Raw genomic sequence first — 27,277 nt, 5'->3', positions numbered from 1 at the left:
AGTTGGACCCACTCCTGACACAATGATACCAGGTCTTCTTTTTGCTCTGCTCCCGGACTGTGGAGCACAAATTTGGAATAATCTTCCTCTTCTGTAGATCTTGTTCCACGATCTTCCGAATAGTAACCTTAACTCCGCAATCATCCTGAGGGACTGACAACGATTTTCAGCCAGTTTTTCCCGCAGTTCAACATTTTCGTCAGTTCGAACGGTCACCGGACGGCCAGGGCTAATGTCGTCCGTGACCGCCTCTCGACCCTCACGAAACGACGATGCCACACAAAAATGTTCGCTTGAGAGAAAGCATCTTTGCCAAGTTTTACACAAAACTTGATAGCTACGAGTACTCTCTGCTCCATTTTAATATCCATGACGAACAAGGAAAAAACAGTTCACTGAAATCTCTGTAACTCACAAAATTCGGAACATAAATTCGTGAATTCTTCACACAATGCACAACACACTTGGTACTACAAGCTACACACAATAACCGCTTGGTGGCTCCAGCGGTTATCTTACAGTGTTACCAGTCGTGAAATTTAGTGGACATTGTGTACAGTGTTCATCTGTATTTTTATTATTTTTATTTTATAAAGAAGTCTATGGTTTTCTTCTGGACGTTCCCAGATACAGAAGACTGTTCAAGATAGTCTCCAACTACGATGGAGTGTAATAGCCAGTAATGTTATTTCTTGCATTGACAGATCTGCAAAGCTTATGTATTGGAATAACATTCATTGGTTACTTTCAAATGTCTATTCTGGTCGACCGATCATATGTATATGCATGGAAAATGTCATGCCATCTGAATAATAAAATAATGTAATAAGAAAAATATTTATGGTACGGTAAAGGATGAATTTCAAATATATTTTGAAAAAAATAAAGTTAAACGTAGGCAAAAAGATGAATTTTTCATTCGTTTTACTGAAAGTTCGAAATTAGTTAAATATATATTAATAGTTTTTAATATACAGTAAATAGTGAGAGAGCCTGAAAATAATTTCGCATTTATAAACATTTTATTGTAATAGTGTTTGTTGTAGTGACATTTTACAGTAAACTGAAATTCCACTCGGCATCGTGATGCGAAATGTGACGTGAATAAAAGAAATGACGTGAATAAAAGAAATGGTAAGGCGGAGATATGAAATCGTAACGTTCATTGGTTGATTTTAAACTTTGCACTTCTGTTTAGGCAATAAGGTTACTTCATGCATTTAGTGTTTAAAAATGCACAAAGCATATTTAATGGAATAACGCTCATTGGTTACTTTCAAATTACTATCCTGCTCGACCTTTCGCATACATGTATGAACTACCTTTCCATCTGACTATTAAAATAATGTAATAAGAAAAGTATTTATTTTATACTACAAGATGAATTTCAGTTATATTTTGGGAAAATAAATATAGGCAAAAAGATAAATTTTTCATTCGGTTTAATGTTGTAAGTTGGAAATTCGTTGAAATGATATGTTTTAACATACATTAAATAGGGAAAAGGGAAGCGGCCTAAAATGATTTCGCAATTCTGAACATTGCGTTACACTGACTTTCATTACAGCAATGTTTTGTGGTATTCATTACAGCAGTGTTTTATGGTATTAGTGTGCATGTTCGCAGATACAAATTTGCGGAAGGTACAACGCCCGGGATAAAATTCAAGGAATGATGATTCGATTTTCACTCTAATAGTATGTATTGTCTTTCGTAATCTCGGTATCGGAACGTAAATCGAAACAAGAAACCAAACAATTTCTTAAATTGTAACGTCTTATTATTTGACAATACAATACATAAATAGAAATATTTGTCACTTGCCACTTTTCCATCCAGTTTAAAAAGGGTCTAAATCAACTTTAAATTCAGTCTTGAAATGTATATTATAAAGAGCAGTACAGGTCCTTACGTAGATTCAGTTATAAACTGAAGGTCGCACTTATATTTCCAGTATCTTTGAATTCTGTTCTAAGTTTATAAAACACGCACTCTAAACCACGAGTATATATATTAAAATGTTTATTTATGTGTTTATTTGCTAAGGCAAGCTTATTTTCCCAATTTATAAATCATACATCCTTTCAATTGAGAGTATGTAAATGAAGGGTAAGGGGAAAAAAGAAGGAATGTCACAAAATTACATTTTTGAGAAAACGGCATTTTAATATTGGAAATCACGTACAAAGAATAGGGTTATTAAATCTTTCGTCCCTTTTTACATGGATATTTCTACATCTACGCGTGCATGGCATATACAATCAAATAGTACCAAGAGTCACCAACAGATAGGACAAAGCACCCGGTAAAGCACATGCATGGACATTCCTTGTTTTTTTCCCCTTACCCTTCAAATATTCATTGTAACATTCTCCTATATAACAAAGTTGCATAGTGTTGTCTTACATATTTACATTCTAACTACTTCGAAATCCTCTGAACTTTAATGAAGGTGACTATATAAAGTAGCCTGTGATCTGAAGGTGTTTATTCTATTTACAGTGATGTATTCAGTGTCATCCATTTGGTCTTATGAATGCACTCCTGCCCCATCTCACACTTTTAGAAGTGAAAATATTTGTAACACCGCCAGACAGTATTACAGAAAGAACTGGACAAAAACAATACTTGACGCCAGAGGGCAGTTTCAAGGACCGATAGAATATGAAAAGTACTTGTTATCTTGAGTGATTCTGTTACTATGCATTGTCTTACTTTAGTCTGCAGTTGTTGATACCGTCGAGATTGTGGAACGTGAGAGATAATAATGTAATATTTCATTTCAGCTGGCTTTTCACATCGGGAGCAGCCTTCTAGCATAGACTTAAATGCTGTTAGATTATGCTTCCAAGTGTTCCTGGAAGGTACAACGAAAGGAAAATTCGACGTTCCGCTGCAGCCTGTTGTATCTGAAGTGATATACGACAAAAGTAAGGATATTATATGTTTTTCTTCATTTTATTTATTTATTTATTTATTTATTTATTTATTTGAAAAATGAAATCTTTGAGTTTTACGTCCCACGGTTATGCCGGTTAGGCTAAAGGAGACCATGATGATGAGTAATGAATGAAATGGTGGAATGAAGAAAGTGGGAGGAAACGGGAGAACCCCGAGGAAACCCACGCACACGGTGTTTGTCCACCACAAAGTTCACTTGGCGGGGGCTGGGATCGAACCCGGAACCCCAAGCACCAGAGGTGAACGCTCTACCACTGAGCCACCGCGGCCCCCTTATTTATTTATTTATTTATTTATTTATTGTAGTTCAACATTTGAAGTATAGATTAAAACTTAATTTTTATTAGGAGTTAAATATATTAGTCCTTTCTTATATCTTTATATACAGGGGTTGGACAAAAAAAATCTAAAAACATTTCATACAGGACACGTAAGTTTGCCCTCCACTGTATAACACTGTTGCGGTTACCGATCGTTTTTTGTTTTCAGTGTCTCATGTGGACCTTCCTCTTCCGTCAGCAGTAACCAGTTCACCTGTGAATGTCGTGGTGTGAAACTGGTGCGGCAAAATGGGCGACCTGACAGACTTCCAAAGAGGCATGATCGTTGGTGCTCGTCTAGTTGGAGCTTCAGTGGCAACAGTGGCGAACATTGTGGGGGTATCGAAACACACTGTGTCCAATGTCACGAGGGCATATACAATTCATAGACAAACGATGTCTGCAAAGCACAACCGTGGTCGAAAGACAATCCTGTCAGATAGGGACCGGAGGGCATTAAAGCGGATTGTAGCAGCTAAAAAGAAGACCACTGCAATGAAAATTACGTCTGAACTCAATTCTGGCCTACAGAACTCGGTTTCATCGAAAACATTGCGACGGGAACTTCATAAAATGAAAATTCATGGCAGGGCCGCTATCGCCAAAGCCCTGGACACAATACTAAATGCGAAGAGGCGTATCCAGTGGTGCAAGGACCACAAGGCATGGACTCATGAGCAGTGGAAACACGTAATGTGATCCGACGAATCGACCTTCATCTTGTTTCCAACAACCAATCGTGTTTACGTATGGAGAACACCGTCGCAGGCCTATGATGCAGACTGTCTGCTCCCAACTGTAGAGCATGGGGGTGGTTCTGTTACAGTATGGGCAGTGATGTCGTGGTTTTCTGCAGGTCCCATCATAGCCCTGCATGGAATGATGAATGCTAAGGCGTATGAGGCCATTTTGGGGAGCCAGGTTCTATCCATGGCCCAAATATTGTTCCCTGATGGTGATGGCATCTACCAAGATGATTTGGCACCCTGTCACGCTGTAAAAACGGTGAAATCATGGTTTGAGGAGCATGACCAGGAGCTATCACACCTCCCCTAAGTCCCACAATCAACAGATCTGAATATCATTGAGCCATTGTGGTCTGAGTTAGAAAGGCGGGTTCGGTCTCATTACCATTCACCAGTATCCTTTACGGAACTGAAGCATGTTTTGGAGGAATATGGTACAAAATTCCATACACCACGATTCAGGGGCTGTATACGCCCCTTCCACGTCGTATCCAAGCTGTTTTGGACGCAAAAGGAGGGCCCACACAATATTAGGTACGATTTTCACACTATTGCAAACTTTTTAGATTTTTTTGTCCAACCCCTATATATATATATAATGTAGTGTGTTTGTTTGAAACATTATTTCATTAATACTACGTGGTTAGGCGAAGCCACTTTCTTCCCCGGCAGTAAAATGATCAGATTAAGGCTGTTTAAGACAATTATAAAATTTCATGTATTAACATTGATAGTAATTAATTACGATATTATTAAAGATTATAACTTCTTATATGTGTTTGTAAATTTTATTTATCTCTGACAATCATTTGAACAGACAAGTTCACAGCGATTACAGGTTCATTATACAAGTGCTGATTAAACTCACAATTCATTACATCCTTCTGCATTACTTACTTACAATTAAACGTGTAGTAAACTAGACTTTGTTGTATGCAAAATAAAAATATAACAGATCAACATTGTTTCAATTTTCAGAAGCGATGTCAGATCTTGTCATCTGTAAATTGAGCCACTGCAGTGCCTCGGTAGTAGGTGGAACAGAAGTTCTCTTGTTTTGTGAGAAAGTTGCCAAAGGTGAGTAAATATTTTATGCTATATAATCTTAGTAATGAATGAATGAATTAAACATCGTGCTCTCTAATTGTCATTTATCACTGTCATAGGTACATTTTTATCAGTATACCGAAAATAATAACTATGCTGATAACAGGATGTCCAGAAAGTTTATGTGCATTAAAAATGACACTATTTTGAAATGCTTTTTATAAAAGATGTTAAAAACGAATCTCTGCAAACATACAAACGTGTCTGCATATACTTTCAGTTACCATACAGTGACTCCCAATTTTATTGAGATAAGATACAGTGACTCCCAATTCCCTTCGAAGTAATCTCTTAGGAATACACACAATTATCCCAACAGTCCTGCCATTGTGGGAAACAGTTCTGGCATACATAATCTAGAATTGTGTTAAATTGACACATCGTGTTCCCCATGTCTTTTCTGTAGTATAATCCCAGAGAACTCCATTTCAGCAGCATTTTCGCTTTTCAGAAGAGCCAAAGTCACATAGCTCCGTGTCTGGGGAATAGAGAACCTTACGATCCATCGGGTGTTGCGATTGTCCAAGAAAGTCTGAAATAGTTGTGAAGCCCGAGATGTTCATGACATTGTTTCCAAACGCCCATTGGATCGTGCTTGGATATGGCCAAGCTTTTTGACAAAACTTAACGCAAATGGCAAATCCGACCAGCCCTCACTACATATCACTACCAGGTTGACTGCAGACCCTTTCTGCGAGTGAGGAAAAATTTACACATGTACGTGAAAATCCTTTACACATCTGCATCGACGGACAACATCCATACTTCATTTGTGTACACAGGAAAAATAAGGTTCGATTTGTTTTTAACACACATCTACCATACATTACATACTTAGAAGCATGTATTCAGAGTGCACAGTACCTTTACGAACACGCCGGAATGTTTTTTTTTCTTTCTTTCTTTCTTTCTTCAGATTTGTCAATTTAGTGCAATTGTATTTTTTGCAATATATTCATTAGATCCAATCAAAAGGTGTGCTTGTGTAGCGTAATAATTAGTGCACGTGGTTTCGGGTTCTCGCCTCAGCGAAGGCATAGATTTCCCGGTATTGGCCCAGCATTATAAGGCAGTTCAGGGGCTGTTTGAATTAAAATATAGCATACACCAGTTAACGTGGAAACTCAAATATAATGTCACTAACCATGCATCGTTTAGTTAAAAGTGAATTATTTGTCAAATCAAAGCCAGTCGTAATGAAGTTTAGTTTAGACACAATCGAAAGGCAAAGATCAAAATTCAAGAACCGTCATACTGTGAGTGACGAGCATAAGAATATGTTATCGCTTTTCTTTCTTGTAAATATATCTTTTTCAACTGAGGACCACTTTTAGTAGTCAGAATGTTCCACTCGCATTTTTCTAAAAAGTGTTTTGAGGTTATTCCAACATACATATATTTTTAGAATAATACAGGGTGAGCACAAAAACAGGCCCTAGTTTGGAGCAGGTATAACTTTAACACCAAATGTAGTATTCCTTTTAAACTTTCGTAGTAGTTACATAAACTCATAAAGGTACGTTCCTGAAGATCATTTAGGGTCATGGGTAGTGGAGGTACATAGACCAGATCTTCAGGACCAGAAACGCATTTGTGCAGCTATGAACTCCATTACACCGGATACGCTTCACATGTGATTGGGGCTGGATTAGGGTTGCGAGATTTTGTAAACGAAAAACCGGGGCTGCAATCGCAGGCTATGAATAAGGTCAGGGTTCCTACTTACGTGGTCGGAATCGACTATTGTGCTGCCAAAATGTCTTGAGCCGTGGCAAAAATGCGAACTAAAGCTCACACCCTTACACACCCACGCGTTGAGGCAATAAGGGTTCAGCTGTTGCTAAGCGAGAGAAAGCGAGTGGAATTCCTTCAGCCGATAGCAGCGCTTGCAACGGAAGACTAGGGATCAAGTCAATGTGGCGTATCTTTAATTACCTGTCTTCTTCAGGTTACTACTCTCAATTTTCCAGTTCATTCTATACACAGTTAACACAAATTAAGGCCGGCTCTACCATATGTACAACACGCGCATTTACACGGGGCGACAAGCTTCGAGGGGCGATAAAATCTGTCATAACTATATTATATAAAATAAATATTTCTTGTTGGAAACAGACTTCATGATGATGGTAGTTAAATTTCCTAAGGTGACCTTCTATTTGAATACTTTCATAAATCATATTTAGGTCACATTAGTTTAAAGTGACATGGAGAGTACTAAAGCAAATGGTCAAACAAATCCCAAGATGAATTGCTTGATTGTTGTCAAATACAAGAATACAGTTCTCGAACAGTAGCGAATACCTGTTCGATTTAGTTAGTTATCACAGTTTTGGTATGAAAACTAGTCTTTGTCTTTGTCACGAACGAATTCCTTATCATTGAAAGTGGAAACATTTTTAAATTTTTAACAGATGTAGAAGGAAAATCAAGCAATAAAGGTAAAACAGCTAATTGCACTGGAAATACGAACTGATATATTGGGATTGAAGCTCGATATTGAATTCTATAAAAAGGATTACCATCTTTCCTATGTAGGTGTGTTTCCTTTCTCTTCCACTAACATAATAATTATTATTTAAAGAAAGAAAAAGAAACAGACACAATGAGATTGTATTTGTAGTGTTTAGGCCTTTCTGAGTGTAAGTGCACTTTTTCTCCCCTTCGTTGATCACGATGGGGTAGCATACTTAAAATCGTCACTTTTAAGATTTGTTCTTTCAGGAGGAAGGGGGCGGCAAATTGTCTTGGGCCGGTCCTGACACAAATGAAACCTCCACAAGGAATGTATAGGTCTAAAGAATTTGAAAAGATAACATAAGAAGAGCTCCCTGGCAGCCCCTTTTTCCAAATTCAGATTTGTAGTGTTTAACAGATCCTAAATATTGCGCCAATTACGACACACCCTCCCATTCATGATTGAAGAGAGAATTTTTGTTTGTTGTGTCATCACCTAAGTCAAACACTACCCCAAAAGAAATATAAATTTAGCATTTAGCATGAAAAATACTATATTAATGTAACACTTACATATTTTACACTCCACTTCATGGTCATTTCTTTCTCGTTATATAAATGACCATTCCACTGAATATTTCTCCTGAAAGGAATACTTGCGTTTGGGCATGATAGGAACACTTGATACACCAGAATGTGAAACAAGAACGTTGACTTTACACTATACTGATAAAGAAATTCAATTCACTTCACTTTACTTGCAAAGATATGTATAGTATACCCACTGAATTGGATGAAACGCTTGGTTGTAAAATTGTGCTCAGAAGATGGTAGACAGGACGAATTAGTTTAAATACAGTTAACATGCAGCAACTTAGAGCAGTATCGCTATTGTTGATTAAAGGTCTAATAATGAAAGAGTTCTGCACTGCCGATTGAAGTATAAAATAACTAGTAGTTAAAGTCCATCACTGAGAAAAATTGAAAGTGATATTCAAGAATTTATTGTCATAACATATGCCCCCTACTGAATAATCTTTTTTTCCTCTCTGAAAGCGAAACAACCCATAGAACGAAAGAATGGATCTGATTTTCAAACTCCTTGTTGTTTGTTTAATGAAATTATTTGTCTACACAAATCTTCCAAATCTTTCCGTTTTTAAGTGAGACATATTAGTTCTTCCAGGTTGAATTTTTAAATCTGAAGGACGAAAACCGAGACAAATAGGCGTCCCGAAAGCATTTTTCAGGACACTTAATTCCTTCATTAAAAACCGGGACGTCTGGCAACCCTAGGCTGGATTATCGTCTTGATATTTCCCACGTAAGAGATGGCGCGCACATCACGTGTTTGTAATTCCAATCAACACCAACAAAGTTTCCTTAATTTTACATTGATATTAATAGAAGAAAATATTTAGTTTTTTAATAATTGAAAGTTACCAAGAATATTTTATAAAAATAATGTCCATGTAAGCAATTAGAATATGTATAATCTTACTAAATTGAATAGTCTGTATATATTTGGAACTTTTCAACTATATACGCAGTTCATTTTTTTTAACTACTTAGGTAATGTTCAATCTAAAAGGACCTCAAGGCTATACTTATAGGACCACTTGCTCATAGACTAGAGGTTGAGAAACACTATTTTAGATAACATTGAGAGTCTTCGATGCGCTAAGCACTAGTTTTTTTAAATACCTTTAAGTCAATGAAGAACATAAATGTATATGTAGTTCTTGCTCATATGCTAATTTTTTTATGTTCTTCGTGTACTTTAACATTTTCATATGTAGGAACTGATACGAGTGTAATCTTGGATTTTCTACTCTTCATTTGAAATTCGCTTTGTTAGAACTTTTTAGTGCATTTTGTTTGTTTTGTTTGTTTTTTGTTTTTTTCCGTGTCTTCCGGGAATGTTTCGTAGTAATCTTATATCTGCTGTTTGGATACTCTGCAGGGCAGCACGGTGGCTCAGTGCTAGAGCGCTTACCTCTGGTGCATGAGGTCCCTGGGTCGATCCCGGCCAAGTAAGTTTGTGATTGACTACATTGTGTCCGTGGATTTTCTCAGGGTGTTCACGTTTCGTCTCACATTCTCATTCCATTAATTCTTCCATCATCATTCACTTGCCATAATCATCCGTCTCTCGTACCCTAAATGGGATACTCGAAGGACGTTAAAACTGAAAAAAAATCATTTCATGAAAAAATAAAAAATGGATAGTTTGCACATTCTTGCTTCGTTTGGTATCCGTGCTACTGAAGCGTTGGTTGTTATGTGTATGAAAAAGTCTTATTCACTGCAGTCTCCTAGTAATTTCTTCTCTCGTCCTGACATCTGTCGTTACTTCTGAAATAAAATATTTTGATTTTTTTTTAAATGATAATGAGAGCTTCATTTTGCTCTTGGCTTATACGGAGACCGTATTCTGTATATTTGATCTAATCATCTAGTTGTATATTCGTCAGTTTCACCGCAGGTTTACGTAGTTGGCGAATATAAAAATATTCAGTTTTCTTGTTCTTTCGTGATTCTTAACTGTATTTTCCAAGATGGCGTTGAATAGTTTAGGAGACATTATCCTTGTTTCAGAACACATTCTTCCATTCGCATTTTTCATGAATATATATATATATAGGTTGAAATGTCTTCCATGTCATAACATATTCTTTTTGTTTCTGATTTTTTTCTTTTTTTTTTCATATCCTAGATGATATTGAAGTACGCTTCTACGAAGAGAAAGATAACCAGATCATTTGGGAAGGCCTAGGTGAATTTCAACCAACGGACGTACATAAGCAAGTTGGAATCGCATTCAAAACTCCGAGCTACAGAAATTTACAGGTATGTAATTTTTTTAAATATCAACCGTAATGATACATTTTTTCTAATTTATTTAACTCTACTGCACTAATGACTAGGTATGGCGTGTGTCTCATTTTGACTAAGCGGTTTCCTTGCTTTAGTTACTATAAAATTGTACTTAACAATGTGCAATATTTTTATTGTACTCCAAACAGTTTCGATACTAACTTACACCTACATCAGTTCTAATTAGGTGCAAATTCTTCCTCGTGTTACCTTTACATCTGCTTCAGTTACGTGTATGTCCCAATTATGGTAGTTGTATGTTAGCCGTGACAATTGATAGTATCCCATGTATAAAGGTTCTGGTATCAACGCACTATAAGAATTAAGGTATAATAATATACAGCTTTCTCAGATTATTACACAAATCTTCTCCGAAACTTCCACTGTTTAAATGGTCCCATGTCAAAAATATCTCAGGAAGTCAGCGTTGCAAGTTCTCTGTGCTTCTTATTAAAATTATTGATTATGCGAGCTCATTTTTGTGTAAGCCTATCCAAATTTAATGTTGGACTCATAGTTCTGGTACGATATGATTTAAAGACATTGCTTTCTACTAATGAAAAGGTTTTCTAAAATTCTTGTGTTCGTGATTGAATGAGAGACATGTAGATATCGAGATAATCCTTGACTGCTGATTCTCCTTCATCATCGCTGATGTGTTCCCTGATTCTGATCCTTATATTCTTTTTAGACATGCCGATATATGTATTGTCACTTCATAAATACCGGAAATGAGTCATGTCATCTGCAAAATATATATATATATTTATGATCTGGAATTTTGTACCATTGTTCCTCCAGAACATGCTCCAGTTCTTTAGGGATGCTGGTGGAGAGTAATGAGACCGAACACGCCTTTCTAACTCAGACCACAATGGCTCAATGATGTTCAGATCTGGTGATTATGGGACCCAGGGGAGGTGTGATAGCTCCTGGTCATGCTCCTCAAACCATGATTTCACCGTTTTGCAGCGTGACAGGGTGCCAAATCATCTTGGTAGATGCCATCACCATCAGGGAACAATATTTGGGCTATGGGTAGAACCTGGTCCCCTAAAATGGCCTCATACGCCTTAGCATTCATCATTCCGTGCAGGGCTATGATGGAACCTGCAGAAAACCACGATATCATTGCCCATACTGTAACGAAACCACCCCCATGCTTTACAGTTTGGGAGCAAACAGTCTGCATCATAGGCTTGCGATGGTGTTCTCCATACGTAAACACGATTGGTTGTTGGAAACAAGATGAAGGTCGATTCTCGGACCACATTACGTGTTTCCATTGCTCATGAGTCCAAGCCTTGTGGTCCTTGCACCACTGGATACGCCTCTTCGTATTTACTGCTGTAATTAGGGGTTTGGCGATAACTGCCGTGAATTTTCATTTTATGAAGTTCCCGTCACACTATTTTCGACGAAACCGGTTCTGTAGGCCGGAATTGAGTTTAGACGTAATTTTCATTGCAGTGATCTTCTTTTTAATTGCTACAATCCGTTTTAATGCCCTCCGGTCCCTATCTGACAGGATTGTCTTTCGACCATTGTTGTGCTTTGTAGACGTCGTTTGCCCATAAATTGTGTATGCCCTCGTGACATTGGACACAGTGCCTTTCGATACCCCCACAATGTTCGCCACTGTTGCTACGGAAGCTCCAACCAGACGGGCACCAACGATCATGCCTTTTTGGAAGTCTGTCAGGTTGCCCATTTTACTGCACCACTTTCACACCACGACACTCACAGGCGAACTGGTTACTGCTGACGGAAGAGGAAGGTCCACATAACATATTGAAAACAAAAAACGATCGGCAACCGCAATACATATTGTACAGTGGAGGGTCAAACTTACGTGTCCTGTATGAAGTGTTTTTAGATTTTTTTGTCCACTCTTTGTATGTTGTCTTGCAATCTATTTGTTACAGCTGATTTTCAAATGAAATAACAAAGTTTTATAGTGCGTATAATGCATGTTTGGGAGGTTAGTACATATTTTTACCATCACTGGTATAAGCACATAATTCATAGAATTGTTACGTTTGCCCATTTTTAAAACTTTATTCACTAAAGTTAGTTACTATGAGTTCATAGATAGTCAATGATTTGTATTGCAAGTTTAAATTAATTCTTGATTAATTAAAATATCTCCGTTGAATTTTCGGGGTTATGTGAAGAGGAGAATAGTGCATAAGACATACGTTGAGTTCAAACAAGACTTGCTACAGTTTTGTCGGCGAGTATGACGCATCTCAACAGCAACAACAGTTTTCATTCAACGAATGAAGCCAGTTGACAGAATTGTTCTGTTGTGTGTACATTGTATTTGAGTTCATGATGTGAAAAGAAAAGTCTCCTAAATTATTCCTTTTTAAACAGTGGGTTGTTGGCGAAGAAAGTTTATCAATTGATGGGGAAAATGTATTCTGTAAAGACTGTGTCAAACAAATACAAACATACAGCCAGGACCCAAGGATGGATATATATATTTTTATATATATATATATATATATATATATATATATATATATATATATATATATATATATATATATATATATATATATATATATATATATATATATATATATCCTTTTTTGGTAGGATGTAGGACTCATATATGGGAACTGTAATATGTATATCTTTCAGAGATCAAAGGTCATAAAATTTTGGCCATCATGTACTCTCGTGCTCAAATTTTTGGAAAGTTAAAGGTCATCGCCGAAAATTTAAGTATGTAACCAATGGGTTAAAATATCCATACAAAATTTCAAAGAGGGTGATTTCTAGGACCACTTTTATCCCTAAAGGTTGTGAGACATATGTTTGCCTGTTTTGCCTGTACTACTAACGAGTAACACAATTGAAAGAATGTAGGTTAAAACTCTGCAGCATATTGCAACTGTTCCGAACAGTAGGAACCAAATTTCTCCAGGAACTGTTGGGAAAGCGTTTATGCGAAAGACAGATTCAGTTGTTACAAAAGCATTCAGGTCTAAAATGTATATCAGGTGTAAATCAAGTACTTCAAGGAACAATGAACCAGTAATTTTCCGATTTCGCAGCAAGTGATATTTCATCATTGAAACATTGCCCTCAACTTGTCAGTCAGGGCAATGTTTCATAAAAGTGTGCTACGGGAAAGGGGGGAGGGAGAATTACCAGAAAATACTGAAAAATGTATAGTTGTTTATTGCAACTCAGAAATTCAATAAATGTGCATATGACTTTGAAGTGCAATCATTGTTTTAATTTAAATAAAATCACAGTACTTGTATTAGCACATTCAGATAGAACTTCCTCGTGACTATATAGTTAACAGTACGCTCATTTGGTGAGGGGGACCCGGGTTTGATTCCCGGTGGGAATTAATGTGGTTGGAATTCCACATTAAGCTGTAAGTCCACGTCTCATATACCTCGGTGTTGAAAGGGGGCGCTAAACCCCAAATCAGCTAACCAACTAATGTTAGCAGATGCAATAAACTTGTTCAGTAAGAGATAAAATTGAATTATTGGATATTTACCAGTACATCTTTACTTCTTCACTGTATATTTTCTCAATTTTTGATGGATAGTTGCTTGCATATTTTGGATTTTTTTTTATTTATTTATTTATTTTTTTTTTATTTATTACTATATCGATCCCAAGTCCAGTGATGAAAGTGTAAGTGAATGACGAAACTCTTTCCAATTAGTAAAATCGTCGTGCATTAATAAGTACAAGTTTTATTCATTAACAGAGAAATGTGCAATTTGCAGTACTTATACCAATACTGGTCTCTTTATTCACTATGAAGAATTAAATTTAGAAAATTACGAAAATGTAATACAAAAAGAGAAAATATGGTACTGTAAGCTGTAAAATTAATCCTGTGTATGAAATATTATGGGGTCTCTTATCTTCAATGTCTTAGCTAGGGAATGTTCGAGAATCAGCTCAAAATCGCTGTCCTTGGTAGCAACTCTCAAGTTGAACTAATATCGCGAATGAATAAGATACTCGATAACGATAGGGCTTGACAAATTCTTTGTTCCAGATGCAGCAAACTAGGAGGTTCTATTTGTGTATTTGTGGAACAACCTGAAAAATTAGCATAATGTTAATGAGACAGAAATATTATTGTTCACTGGCAAACCAGAAAGTTACAATTTTAAAATATAGAAAATCCAGTCTGTATATTACATGAGTTGACTTGCTAATTCTAAGGTGTTATTCTTCAACATAACAAACATAGGAGAAATATTGCGAAGAATTACGAATATTTATCATTCAAAAATATTGCCACTTAAATAATAAACATATATTAAAAATCCATAGAATTAATATGAATTAGAACACTGTTAACTATATATAATACATAAAGAAAGAACAAATGCTTTTCTCTATGATGGAAACCATTATTGGAATGCAAGTGTGTTATACTGTCACGTATTGGCATTTCTGTTACGTTATGTTAACACAATGACGTATATTTTACGGGGAAATTATAATTAAGTAGCTTACTTGTCGTATCCAATTTTTAATCAATTCCAGTGACAGTTCGTCGGCACCTACCAACTTTTTCGTGCCTGTAGTTTCTACATTCCTTATTTACATCCTGATCTGCTCCTTTCCATTGTAAACTTTTAACTACTTTCCTATTTTAGAATTTCCTGTAGACTACGTAGTGTTGTTATATAACTGTATATACTATATTAGAAACTGGAAATTACATTTTAAAAATTAATGTACAAATTATTATGTAAAGTTTCTCTGTTGTAAGTAACATGACTCACATGTTTTATAGGTGGAGTCTAGTGTAAAAGTGAATATCCAACTTCGCCGTCCATCGGATAATGCAACAAGTGAACCTCTTCCATTTGAATTCCTTCCAGTGGACTCAGGTAGGTTATTCTGGTCGAAGAAGTTGAAGGGGAATTATGGGGTATTTTCCAACATCTTGGCAGCGAACACCGCTCTGATGACAATGTCAGTTCAGTCAAAGCATAACCAAGTTTCTAAGAACCATGTTCCGAATAACCAAAACAAAGATGTGGTCGTAGTTGAACCCACTTCTGCCGAAGTGAAGCCTATGGAAACGGACACGAATGATGATTACGCCCAAATTCAAAAACAAGACAAAGATGATGTAATGATAATCGCTGAAAAGGTTCCGACAGTGGAAACAACAGATGTTGGTCCTGCCATTGATGTCGGGAGCGTGTATTCAGAAGTTAATGGGAATGCCTTCATCACTGATGATGATCTTTCTCAGGGTGAAACATGCAAATCCGTCAACGAACTTCTATCTCAGGTAGATGATTTCACATGCATCTATGCAGAGAATCAAAGCGTTTTTGAAAGAACACTTCCCCGAAACCAGGAACAGAGTATATATACCGATAAGAATGAAAATATATTAGAGAATACATCAGTTCCCTGTCCTGGTTTTGAAACTGCGATGAATATAGAAAACAAAGGTAGACAAACTCCAGAAGGATTAATAGATGATACATACGAATCGCAAACATACTCCAGTTTTCAGTTAGCAATGAAAAACCCCATACTTATAGATATACCTTTCGAAGATACACCTTTAGAGAGTTCTCTTCCTCGCAGTACTCACGTTGAAGCCGTTAAACGTGAAGTTCCGCCTTCAGATTCTAAACTACCACCTTTACCTCCAAAACGGCTACGCAAATTAAAGCCAGAAGATTCTGGCGTAGTTCCTCCGCTTCCTCCAAGGTCTCCTCAACTAAAGCCACGAACTACAGAGACCACACAGCCCCAGGTAAGCTCCATAATAGAGCAACCTCAGATAGTGCCAGTGACTCAACCACCGCAAGTAGTTTCTACACAACAATCTCAGTCTGTCTCCGCACATTCATCCATAGTAAATGTATCACAGTCTTCACCGGAGAAGTCACCAAGTAAAACACAGTCGCCAACGAAAAGTTCAAAGCCAAATATATTTCAGAAATTATTCTCAAGAAAATCATCAAAGAATTTGAAAAATGAGAAGCGAACGATTTCAGAACCTTGTATCAACGCGAATATTATAACTCCATCGTCATCACCTCCGACATCTTTGCAAACCAATGAACCGTATGAGTTAACTGAAGCCGAACATTATGCTCTCTATACAGATATGGCTCCTCAGGCGACAGTGTCAGAATGTGATGAATTTTCTCTGTGTTACAGTCCTGTTGGGGAAAGCTTTGTTGAAAGGCAACAAGCAGTGGAAGCAGGTGGAGATACCGGTAGGAAACAGTAAATACGTTTCACATTTGGGGTGAAGAACATTATTTTCGAGATAAAGAGTGCGTAACATCGTATATTTGTTGAAAACAAGCGATAACTTCGAGAAAAGTATTATTATAGTAACCATTTTCTACTTTTAATAATATATATCCAAGTTAATTTTCTTCATAATGCTACACATATGTGATTATAATCTTACCATGTATCTCTTGAGTTGATGTTCGAATTAAAGTATTGATGAGTGACATTTAATTGAGACTTACGGATTGAGTAAAATAAGATGTTCATGAAATTTCAAAATATGTGGAGTCAAATTTGCTTCAATATTACTGTAAGACATCTGCAACATTCTGTTGAAGATTCTGACTCCTGATAAAAGGTCTCCGTTTTCTCGGTCAATTATCTCAAGGTTCCATTGGCTCTTAATATCAGAATTTTTAAAATATTTAAAATCAATCGCATTATTTTCTAACGCCAATTTTTTTTTTTCGTTTTGCAATATTTTCGATTTTCTTCGTTATGAATACGTACGCCGGTATGAGGCATGAAAAAATAAAATAGTTTATTACTGATTGACGTATACAAAGGCAACGTCAATCCCAAGAATAAATTTTTAGTAAACTTGGTGTGCTGAACTGATCTGCTTATTTACTTTTTTGGGTCAGTATCAAGCAACTATGTAACAGTGCCTTAAAGAAACATTTTTTACGATATAATTTTTGTATTAAGTTAATGGGAAGCTTTATCGTACAATGTCATAAGCTTACCAGATCAACTTGAGTTTTTTTTTTCATTTTATTTATTTATTTATTCCTCAACTGAAAAATATTATAACTGATTTCTTCAACTCACATTTTAAAGGCAGCATTTGGGAAGATTCATTACTAGTAGTGATAATGGTAAAAATCGTGTTACAGAACTTAAACTACATTCAATAATTGCCTACAACTTTATGTTAGGAGAGAAATTTGAATGTCTTCCATGTTAATACGGTCGGTGTTTAGAACGCTAAAATATTCGTTTAGAACACTCCAAAGAAACAAGAAAGAAAGGGCGGGGGTGGGGGGAATTGAGAACTACGTCACATTTAAGTGTGTCTATTCAGATAAAATTTCATAAAATCACGTGAATCCTTAAAGCATCACGTGATAAATGAAGAAAAAATATAACTCGTGATTCTTTGTTTTAGATAGAGCATCTGGATTCACTAAGGTAGTTTATTTATATCATACAATCCTTTTTATACTTAGTATTAAAGTTCAGCTATTAACCTGTCACAAATTCTCATATGACCCAAATATCCCGGAAGAAATCGATAGCGTGAATTGTTTTTGTAGTATAGCATTAGCATATGAGATCGGGTCCTCATCATTTGCTGTTATAGCTTTACAGAGATCGAACCTCGTCGAAAAAGTCGAACCCAGAAATGGTTTCACTTACCTATTAGGGTTCACATTCTTTATTTTTTGGGGGCGCGTTGGCTCAGTGGTAGAGTATTCACCTCCGGTGCTTGGGGTCCCTGGTTCGATCCTAGCTCGCGCCGTGTGGAATTTGTGGTTGACAATCACCGTGCTCGTGGCTTTTCTCGGGGTTCTTCCGTTTCCTCCCACTTTATTCATTCCACCATTTCATTCATTTCTCATTATCACCCTCTCCTTTAGCCTAACCGGCATAACTGTGGAACGTAAAACTTAAAGATTTCATTTCATTTTATTTTCTTTGTTTTGGGTTTTTGTGAATATATATATATATATCTAATGTAGTAACATAATCTACACTATTAAATCTCCCTCCCCCCTTTCGTTATAGAAGCTGAAATACACTGATTCAATACTATATTCTTGGTTCATAAGTCTCTTCGTTATACAAATACTCGTAGTCTACGACTCATACGAAAATCGACATCAATTATATATATATATATATATATATATATATATATATATATATATATATATATATATATATATATATATATTAGTACCGCATCAGATAGGATGTGTCAAATTTAATTGAAACAGGGATTCCCGGCGGGAGCTCATGTGGTTCGGATTCCACGTTAATCAGTAGGTCCACGTCTCATATAGCCTCGCTGCTGAACGGGACGTAAAACTCAAAGTCAATCAATCAATTAATTGAAACAGGGAATTTGCACTGAAATCACGCTTGATAGCGCTATTTTTGGCTGATAAACTTAATGTAAGCTTAAAGTGAATCTTTTTATTTCTAAATATCTATTTTTCTGCATGAGGGACACCGTAGTCTAGTGGTTAGACCGTTGGGCTCACGTCCACGTGAGGCCTGGGTTCGATTCCCAATTTTTGGCGTCCACCAACGCCATGAGCCAAACTGGGGAATCACGTGAATGAAAGACGTGACGAACATTAGGTCTAGAAAGCTCGTGATACACCAATTAGTGACATAGTGCACTGACCACATACTCGTCAGTAGGCTGGATGTAGTTCAGCCGGTCGCTGACAGAGCGTTGTAGCTGCTCAGGCCTTTAAATGGGCTGTTACACGAAGTGGTTTGGTTTGATATTTTTCTGCATACCTTGGTAAATTCAATGTTTTCGAAGTCACTTTCTTACGAAAATAGCTTCTCAAATATACTTGCTTTCTGAGAAAGATAATATGGTGTTTTTTTTAAAACTCATTTTTATGCAATAAATAATAAGAGTAATTTACCCAATATTTTGTAAACGTTCGAGCATTATGAGTGCAAAAGTATACGCAATGGCATGTCCAACATCTGATGGTGCGAAACAAAACTTTTTTTTTTTTTTTTTAACCATGAAATAATGTAAGTTACATATATTATTAATTTGTTTATTGATTTCAGGTTGATTAATTGTTCTAGGTAGCTACGTGATTAAAGAAACAGGACTGATTATTTTCTTTCCCGCGAAGTGTTTGAATAACTTTGTATACAGTGATAATACAATACACGTATAAATATGCATAGATAATGCAACTTTTTCCTTTCATTGTTGACAGTCACAATTTTAATCCAAGATACACATAGCATTCAAAGCCCGCGCACGTTTGTTAATTCAAGATTAGAATACAATGTATAATATAAAGTTCATTTCAGAGTAGTTTTATTGCTTGCAATACTATTCAAATAAACATCTCGAAACCGAACTGAAAAGTTTGTCATAAGTTAAAATTATCTTATACTCTGCACCAAGAGTTAGAGTTATTACTACTTTATTATTATAATTATGTAATGTCGTTATAAATTGTTCTTGGTCTAAGAAGATACAATAAAACTATCCTACTTGAGAAACATATTAATATTTAACAATGAAGTTTACATTAATAAAGACAGATTGTGTTGATTAACTATTTAAATGAGACCAGTGTAGTTTTGATTGCTGTATAAAATTTTATTTGCTGTGTGAACCTTTGTACTTTTAACACCATGTGGAATTTTATAAATGGGAGGGAGATGATAAGCGTGATATTTACAAGTTTCGTGGTGCTGTAAAGCAAACGGATACTTGTTTTGAGTCAAATGATATGAGTAATCTCGCAGAAATATGCGGTGTGGATTAAGATGGTTGTTCGGTTCTAGTTGGCATTAATGATATTTCATTTTGAAACAATTGTAGATCCCAAATATTACAAGGAAAAGAGACCACGACTCGGGCCTGAATTTTCCTATGTGGAAGATCGAGGCAACAAAAGAATACGTGAGTATTTTAAGCTCTTCGAATTTTGTTTATACCATTTTTCGGTGGCGGGTCTATGCATATTTCTTTTTTCTTTTCTCTCCTATCACCTGGATAGAGAATTTTTCGTCATTTGATAAAAACTTTCATCCTTCTAGTATCATCCATCTGTAAAGGCTTTTCTATTAATGGTTTCATGTGGAATATGGGTGTAAGATTAAGAATGAGAGGGTAGCTAGCTTAAAAGTTGGATTATGTTAGTAGCTTTCTGTATCATGAATTATGTAACTGTATGTATATTTTAAGTACGTAAATTTAGTTGGTTGTCATTTGTGAACATCAAATAATGTTACCTCATTATTAAAGATTAGTATAATTTCAAGAATTCTAAGAGAATCCAATATATTATTTCCATTGCATCATGTAGTGAAGTCACAAGAAAAAGACATTGGCCCTACTTACACGTCGGTTTTCATAGTTTGGAATATACTCAAAAATTGTTCGATTCAAGGAACAGGCAAAGCCAATATTTATTTGAATTGCTATAACAGCCAATTACTTACTTGAAGTGTGATGTATTAATTATTTTTAAAGTGTACTAGCATATAAGTACAAAATGAAAATCGTAAAGAGAGGTTTGAAATCTTTAAATTGAATTCGCTCTTTCAATGCATATATGCAGCTGAAATAGTTCTATGTGCTGATATGTCAGTGCCAATATCCAATCTTAGTATACGAGAGATAGGTATAATAAACGATCTTGTGTACTCTTTTAATGTGATTGACAAATAGCACTGTAGGAAGAATGTTATTAAAGAATGATGACTGTGAAAGGCCCTTGGCTAGAGAACAAACGCTACTTTTTGTTACAATCTACACTTTGTTTCTGGCTTCCACTGCATACAAAATCTTCCCGGTATCATGGACGTCGTGTATTATTGATATTTTAGCGACCACAGTGCCTCTAAAAGTAGGTATAATAATAGTTATAAAAAAATAAAATCATTCTGAAGAAGAAACAGTAACTTTTAGAAGTAAAAATCTTCATTATCCATTTATCTCTTTCCACGATTTTTAGTCACCGACTCTTCCATTGCATAGATTTTTCACCATTTATCATGTAGATCCTACATGTCCACAGTATACTCATTCGCTCCTAATGAAATTTGAATTATTAATGAATATATTATTATAAGTAAACATAATTCTGTTAGTATAGATTAGGATAAGTCATCAATGTTAAGAGAAGTAAGCTTAACAAAGCACAACTAAACTTCTAAGAAATCCCACATAGTAAAATGAGGGATAGTTTTGACCTCAGAGTTGCCAAATATAAATGTGTAGTGATCGGCAAAAGAAAATCGCATATTTTATATGTAAAATGTCACTTTTTTTTTTGTTTGTATACAATGAAAAAAAAAATGTTGCATACTGAAGAAAGAAAGAAAGAGAAAAGCTTTGATTAACAGAAAATTTCTGTTTGTAAAAAAAAATGCAATAAGAAATGTATTAGTTATTGATGTAAATAGAAAAGAATTGTGTGAGAAATCTAGTCATAATATCAGTAATGAAAGTTCTACAGTGGTTACTCTATTTATTGTACTTAAAAATATTTTATGAGTAGTTCCTAAATGGTGCAGCTAACTACATATGATTGTTGAATTGTCATTTTTTTGGTAACTGTTTTGTGTTTTTAAAAACGCTCTTTTCTTCATTAGCTCAAATATATAGTGCATTAAAATGCTTGTTATATCTTGTATAATGATTATGTTATTGTTGGATTGAGAAAAAAAAAAACTATATTCATGTTGTTCTCTCGAATCAAAATATCCTCCATTTGTATGAAACATCTTGGTTTCTAATTTTTTAAATGAAAATATCTCTTTTAAGGAAGATGGCTACAGGGTAGATAGAAAAGAGATATATATATTTTAAATCTATTTAAAATGAAAATAGAGTGGATAAGATTTCAAAAAATATATATATATATATATTTTGAGGAATCTAATTATCCCCAATGTGTGCATTTTTAGTTTGAACACTTTTAATATATCTGTGTAATATATAGATTCAGTGAATTGTCTACGAAGGGCGAATTAGAAAGAGAGACTTGCATGGTACAGACAGCTGACTTAATATGATTAAGTTTGCACTTTTGCTGTAAATCATCATTACTTTACACATTTCCAATTTCAGTTGTACCTTGAAAAATATACTTCTAATTTTATTTTAAAATCCAGATATAGTTATTATCGAAGTAGAATTTTCGTGAGGATAGAATCTATATTAATCGGTCGCAAATCTTTCATTTGCGTTTCGCTAAAAAACGGTTCTCTGGTATATAGTGTAATATATTAATCATAATATTTTTAATGAGCTGAAGACTTAGTGAGATCCATAGTTAAATATCGATTGGACAGCAGAATTACCAAGCTTAGCTTGATTATTTACAACACATCCATGTTGATGAAAAGTGGGTAGTTGCTCATTGTAAGAATAACAAAATCGGGCAATAAAACTAGTGGTAGTATCCCATACCTTCATGGCTAAATTTATTTAGCAAGTAAAGCTGTGCCTTCATCTTCGCCTTGAAAAGATATATATATATATATTTTTTTTTAAAAAAAGATATTAATGCAATTGTAGTGGTGATCTGTTTATCACATTACGTTTTACTGTTCAAAAAATGCTTATTTATGGACAGTATTTGAAATTTATTCCGCATTTAAGCTTGACTCTTCCCAGTTATTTGTATTACACTAAATACTAGTATTCCTTATGTATGTCCCACTATGCTTTCAGCGCGCAAATATTGTATCACAACTTGAAATTGTCATTCGCACTTTAATAGCGGTATTTTCTAAATGAGTAATGAATTATAACTCAGCGCAAGATTATTCTCATTGAAGAAGAATCTTCTCTGTGCCAATGCAGTCTAAATTATCTTCGCCAAGTTTTGAAAGATGGGTTTATACAGAAATTAGTCCCCTATACAATTAATCTTATACCTTTTCAGATGGAACATTGTAAGATAGATATTTGTAAGAAGACTTACTTGCAGATGTAACAACTGTATTATGAAACAAAAGCTCATTTTGTAAACCAAAGAATAAAATACTTCAGAAGAATGTATTTTTTCTGGTGAAATATGTTTGCTTGTATCACAACTGTAATACAGAGACTGTTGAAAGCACGTACAGCAATTACTTGAGAAACACTACGCTAAAACAAACAAAAATCGAAGGAAAAAGTCTGTGATGTGAATATGATAATTATTTTGCAATATGACGAGATTTAGGCCTTTTGATGTTATAAGTAAACAACAGTTATAATTACTATAAGATGTATCTAGTCTTTCTAATTGCGTGATACATAAAGCATTTCTATCGGTGATGTAGTGTGTTGTATAATGATAAAAGAAATTTTGGTGCGTAGTTTTTAATGGTCAGACAAAAGTTATATTTGTGTTGTGAACGTGTAAACAGTGTTGTCAAGCAAACTAACAATGTTTATATAATTATGAGTAAATACACGAATTACTTGGCAATGTTATCTTTTATAGCAATTTTTGATTTTTTAAGACATATATTTATTGTATTCGTCGTTTGTTTTTAACAGTACTATTTAAACAAATTACATATTTTATGGGAAGTTTTGATTACTAAATATATATATATATATATATATAAATTGTAGTGATTTTATAAAACTGCTTTTTCATATTCCAGGATTTAAATATATAATGTAGTCATTTGCATCTTTTTAAAAGTAGTAGCATGATGTTGCGAGTTCTATGTTGCATCTGAAAACCACTGTTGGTTATGCAAATGTGTATATATATATTTATATTTATATGTACAGAACGTCAGTTCAAAATTATGTTTGAGTTCAAATGCTAAACTGTGATTGTTTGTCAATTGTAAATAAAAGTGTTGTAATAGTATTATACTCTTTTTAAAAATCCTTCCTTGTAGTTAGAAAAGTAAGCTTGCTTTGGGAAACAACTTTCCTCTCGGAAGGGAGATGTATATTACCTGGTGGTACTGTTGTTTCAACAAAAATATTTCGAAAACAAGTGAGTGGAATGAAAACAACTAATGCCAGCTCTTTGCTCAAGGCAAAACAGTGACAGGCTAGAAATGTTTTTCAGCTGATGGGCAACAACACTATGAATTATTATTAATGTTAATAATTATACCGAAATACCGATGAGTACTCTGCTTCATCTGACTGCTGAGAGTACAACGTCTTGGAAGTCCGAGTAGCAGTTTGAATCCCATTTCAGTAGTATGTTTCGGCATACATAGCGTCAGTATTGTACAAAGACATACGTACAAATCATACTACTTTATTTAAATAGAATATTCTTCGTGCTTATTTAACGTACGTTTCTTTGCTACAAAAATAATTTTTATAACTACATATTAAAAAAGGATGTGATATCCAAGTGTATGATTTATGAAATACCAATGAAAGAAAATAATTCAGTATGTTCAGAAAAGGAAAAAGCCAAATTTTCTTCACCTACAAAGCGAGCATTGACAATACAGTGAAACCTACTTACATTCACCAGCATTAGTTCCATTAAAAATGGTCTCAGATACAGAAAATAAGTGCGTTTTTAAACAAACAAACAAAAAAATGTTTTATGATAAGGAGAATTTTTTCATTTTAAATACAGGTTATATAGTGAAAATCATTTTTGCAATGTAAAAATGTTGTCTGCAATAAATGTTTATCATAGTCCGCCACTCACACATTACAATGAGAATCCAACATGCGAATTGCCTACAAAACCCGGGGTTATATTATTTTATTCATTCTGCCTATGACGATAGAGGTAGGTGTACGCTTTCTCAAACGTTAAGGTCCACAGTTCCAGAAAACAGTTGGAACATCCACTCCGCTTTATCCTTTGTCTGTCGTTTCTAAGTAGCTAGACATTTGTGAAGTTAGTTATCTTGTTAGTGAGGGTTTATGTGCAAGCAGTTATGTAAGCAAGGGAATGTATTATTTATTTATTCTATATCTTGTGACGTGAATCTGTTCGTTATTTGTTAATAATTTGTCTCAAGTGTTTCTCAGAAAGGAAATGCTTCGAACGAGTAGGAAAAAAAAAAAAAAGAAAGATATCTGTAGCATAAGAAGTTTATCCATTCGTCTGAACTAGTTGATGGTGTGGTGTATATTGAGAATTGTAGAGAAGTTCCGCTGAGAACAGGTGCTGATCCGTTCTTATTTTTCCGACTCTTTTTATCGTCCCTATGGGCATGGATAAGTCTTTGCCCTTTATGCACATAAACCATGAGTTTATTGACCTGAAATATAATAGTGAAGGGTGGTCTAGGAACGATTTCCAAAAAGTGAAAAGATTAAAATCACAGTTAAATATATTCAGTTTAGGTGACTTCCATGTAGAAATAAATGTAACATTAGATTTTTAAAAAATAAAGTATGGCCAAACTCGTTGATACACAAGTGATCAACTTACCATTTAACGGATAATGCAAGTTCAACAAAAATGGGATCAAGTTAGTTGTTATCGATTTTTTTTTTTTGGTAATAATTGGGTCCGCACAGCTTTTATCAGTGTGGAACGACTCTTGCGCAATATTGTGACAGAAACTCGGTTACACTGTTCCAGTGAGTAATTTCGTGTAATACTTAATGATATAAAACACTTCCGGTTATGCACAAATCGTAGGCATGCTTCACCTCTGCCTTAACTAAGATAAGAAGTATTAGACTAGAATATAGTGTTTACTACATGTAATAGCTTCGTGTAGCTTAGAATACGCTATTTCTGTTTCCTATTAGTGATCTAAGTACACAATTCGAAATGCGCATCTTCTACGAAAATCTTAGACATCACTCACTTACTATTGGGTTGGTATGATGGAAATATATCACTTTCAGAGGAAGGCGGAAAAAGTGAAAATACAGTATCTGGTTATTCAAAGTAGTCTTAATGTGAATGTGAAATTTGGTTTCCACATACCTAACGTTCTCGAAATATTTCATTTTGGGAAGTTTAGTCCCGCCTAATGAAAAAATATAAGTAATACCAAAGTGGATAAGTATTGTGGTGACCAGCTAAAAGAAAAGTGTTTAATTGATGGTCAAGTTAGTGCAGCAGAAAGAAGAAACAAGTGTAAGGAAACAATTTCAAATTTGAAATAAAGATTTGCATGGTTGTAAATCGTGTGATTTTTTTTTTCTGTTATTATTTGTTGGTTGGAGATTAAAATAAGTATTATTTTGTACAATGCACCAAGTTGTGATAAAGAGTAAATTATTTATGCATGGGCTTTATGTAAAATAGTGATTATGTTGCTAGTGAGAGCATGTATAGATAGTATGATACACGATTTTTTAAAATACCTTTTCTTTAATTTTAGTGTCATAAGGAGTGAATTGATCGTATTTTAGTGTAGCAAAGACTGATTAGAAGTTGTTTATTCTTTGTTGTTGTTTTCGTTGTTGTTGTTTTGCAATATTTAATTCTGTATTTTGTAATTATTTTGTCAGTTTTGCTAATAATGCTCTTTATATTTCATTTACCAAATTTGAGTTTTGCTTTATAGTAACACTTATAATATTCTTTTTGTATTTTTTTATTCACGCTACAGTATTAGTTTGCTGAAAATTCAGTTACAGTTGTGTAAAGTGTGTTAATGTAAGCCTCGTGAGGAGGTGTCGTATAAGTAATTTCAGGAGATACTCACGCTGCTTTTCTTTACATGGATATATTTAACAATCATCGACTGTCGAATTTTCTTTGCTTTCACCGACAGCATTGTAAAGATACAGAAAAAAAAGGGGGCGTTTAATGCAATAAGGGAAATGGAAATTAATTATGCATGAAAACATGATTAACTTGGAAGTGCCGTTTGTGG

The 27,277-nt window shown here is 34.8% G+C and overlaps 2 protein-coding genes across 3 annotated transcripts in view; both read left to right on the top strand.

The window, feature by feature from the left end:
- LOC145686067 (embryonic polarity protein dorsal-like) overlaps positions 1-27,277 on the top strand; it is an 86,429-nt gene that overhangs the window by 23,974 nt on the left and 35,178 nt on the right. For both annotated transcript variants that reach the window (XM_081758975.1, XM_081758976.1), the window contains exons 5-9: positions 2,787-2,930; positions 5,006-5,104; positions 10,308-10,441; positions 15,255-15,351; positions 20,322-20,402. In XM_081758975.1, the coding sequence (XP_081615101.1) occupies positions 2,787-2,930; positions 5,006-5,104; positions 10,308-10,441; positions 15,255-15,351; positions 20,322-20,402 (555 nt within the window). The remainder of the gene's footprint in view (positions 1-2,786; positions 2,931-5,005; positions 5,105-10,307; positions 10,442-15,254; positions 15,352-20,321; positions 20,403-27,277) is intronic.
- Positions 15,360-18,627, top strand: LOC145686068 (uncharacterized). The gene has a single exon (XM_081758978.1). The coding sequence runs from the start codon at positions 15,429-15,431 to the stop codon at positions 16,719-16,721; it is 1,293 nt and encodes a 430-aa protein (XP_081615104.1). The 5' UTR covers positions 15,360-15,428; the 3' UTR covers positions 16,722-18,627.

This window comes from Thermobia domestica, chromosome 5, assembly GCF_964235325.1.
Source record: "Thermobia domestica chromosome 5, izTheDome1.hap1.1, whole genome shotgun sequence".
Classification (NCBI taxonomy): Eukaryota; Metazoa; Arthropoda; class Insecta; order Zygentoma; family Lepismatidae; genus Thermobia; species Thermobia domestica.
This window is presented reverse-complemented; position numbering and strand designations above follow the sequence as displayed.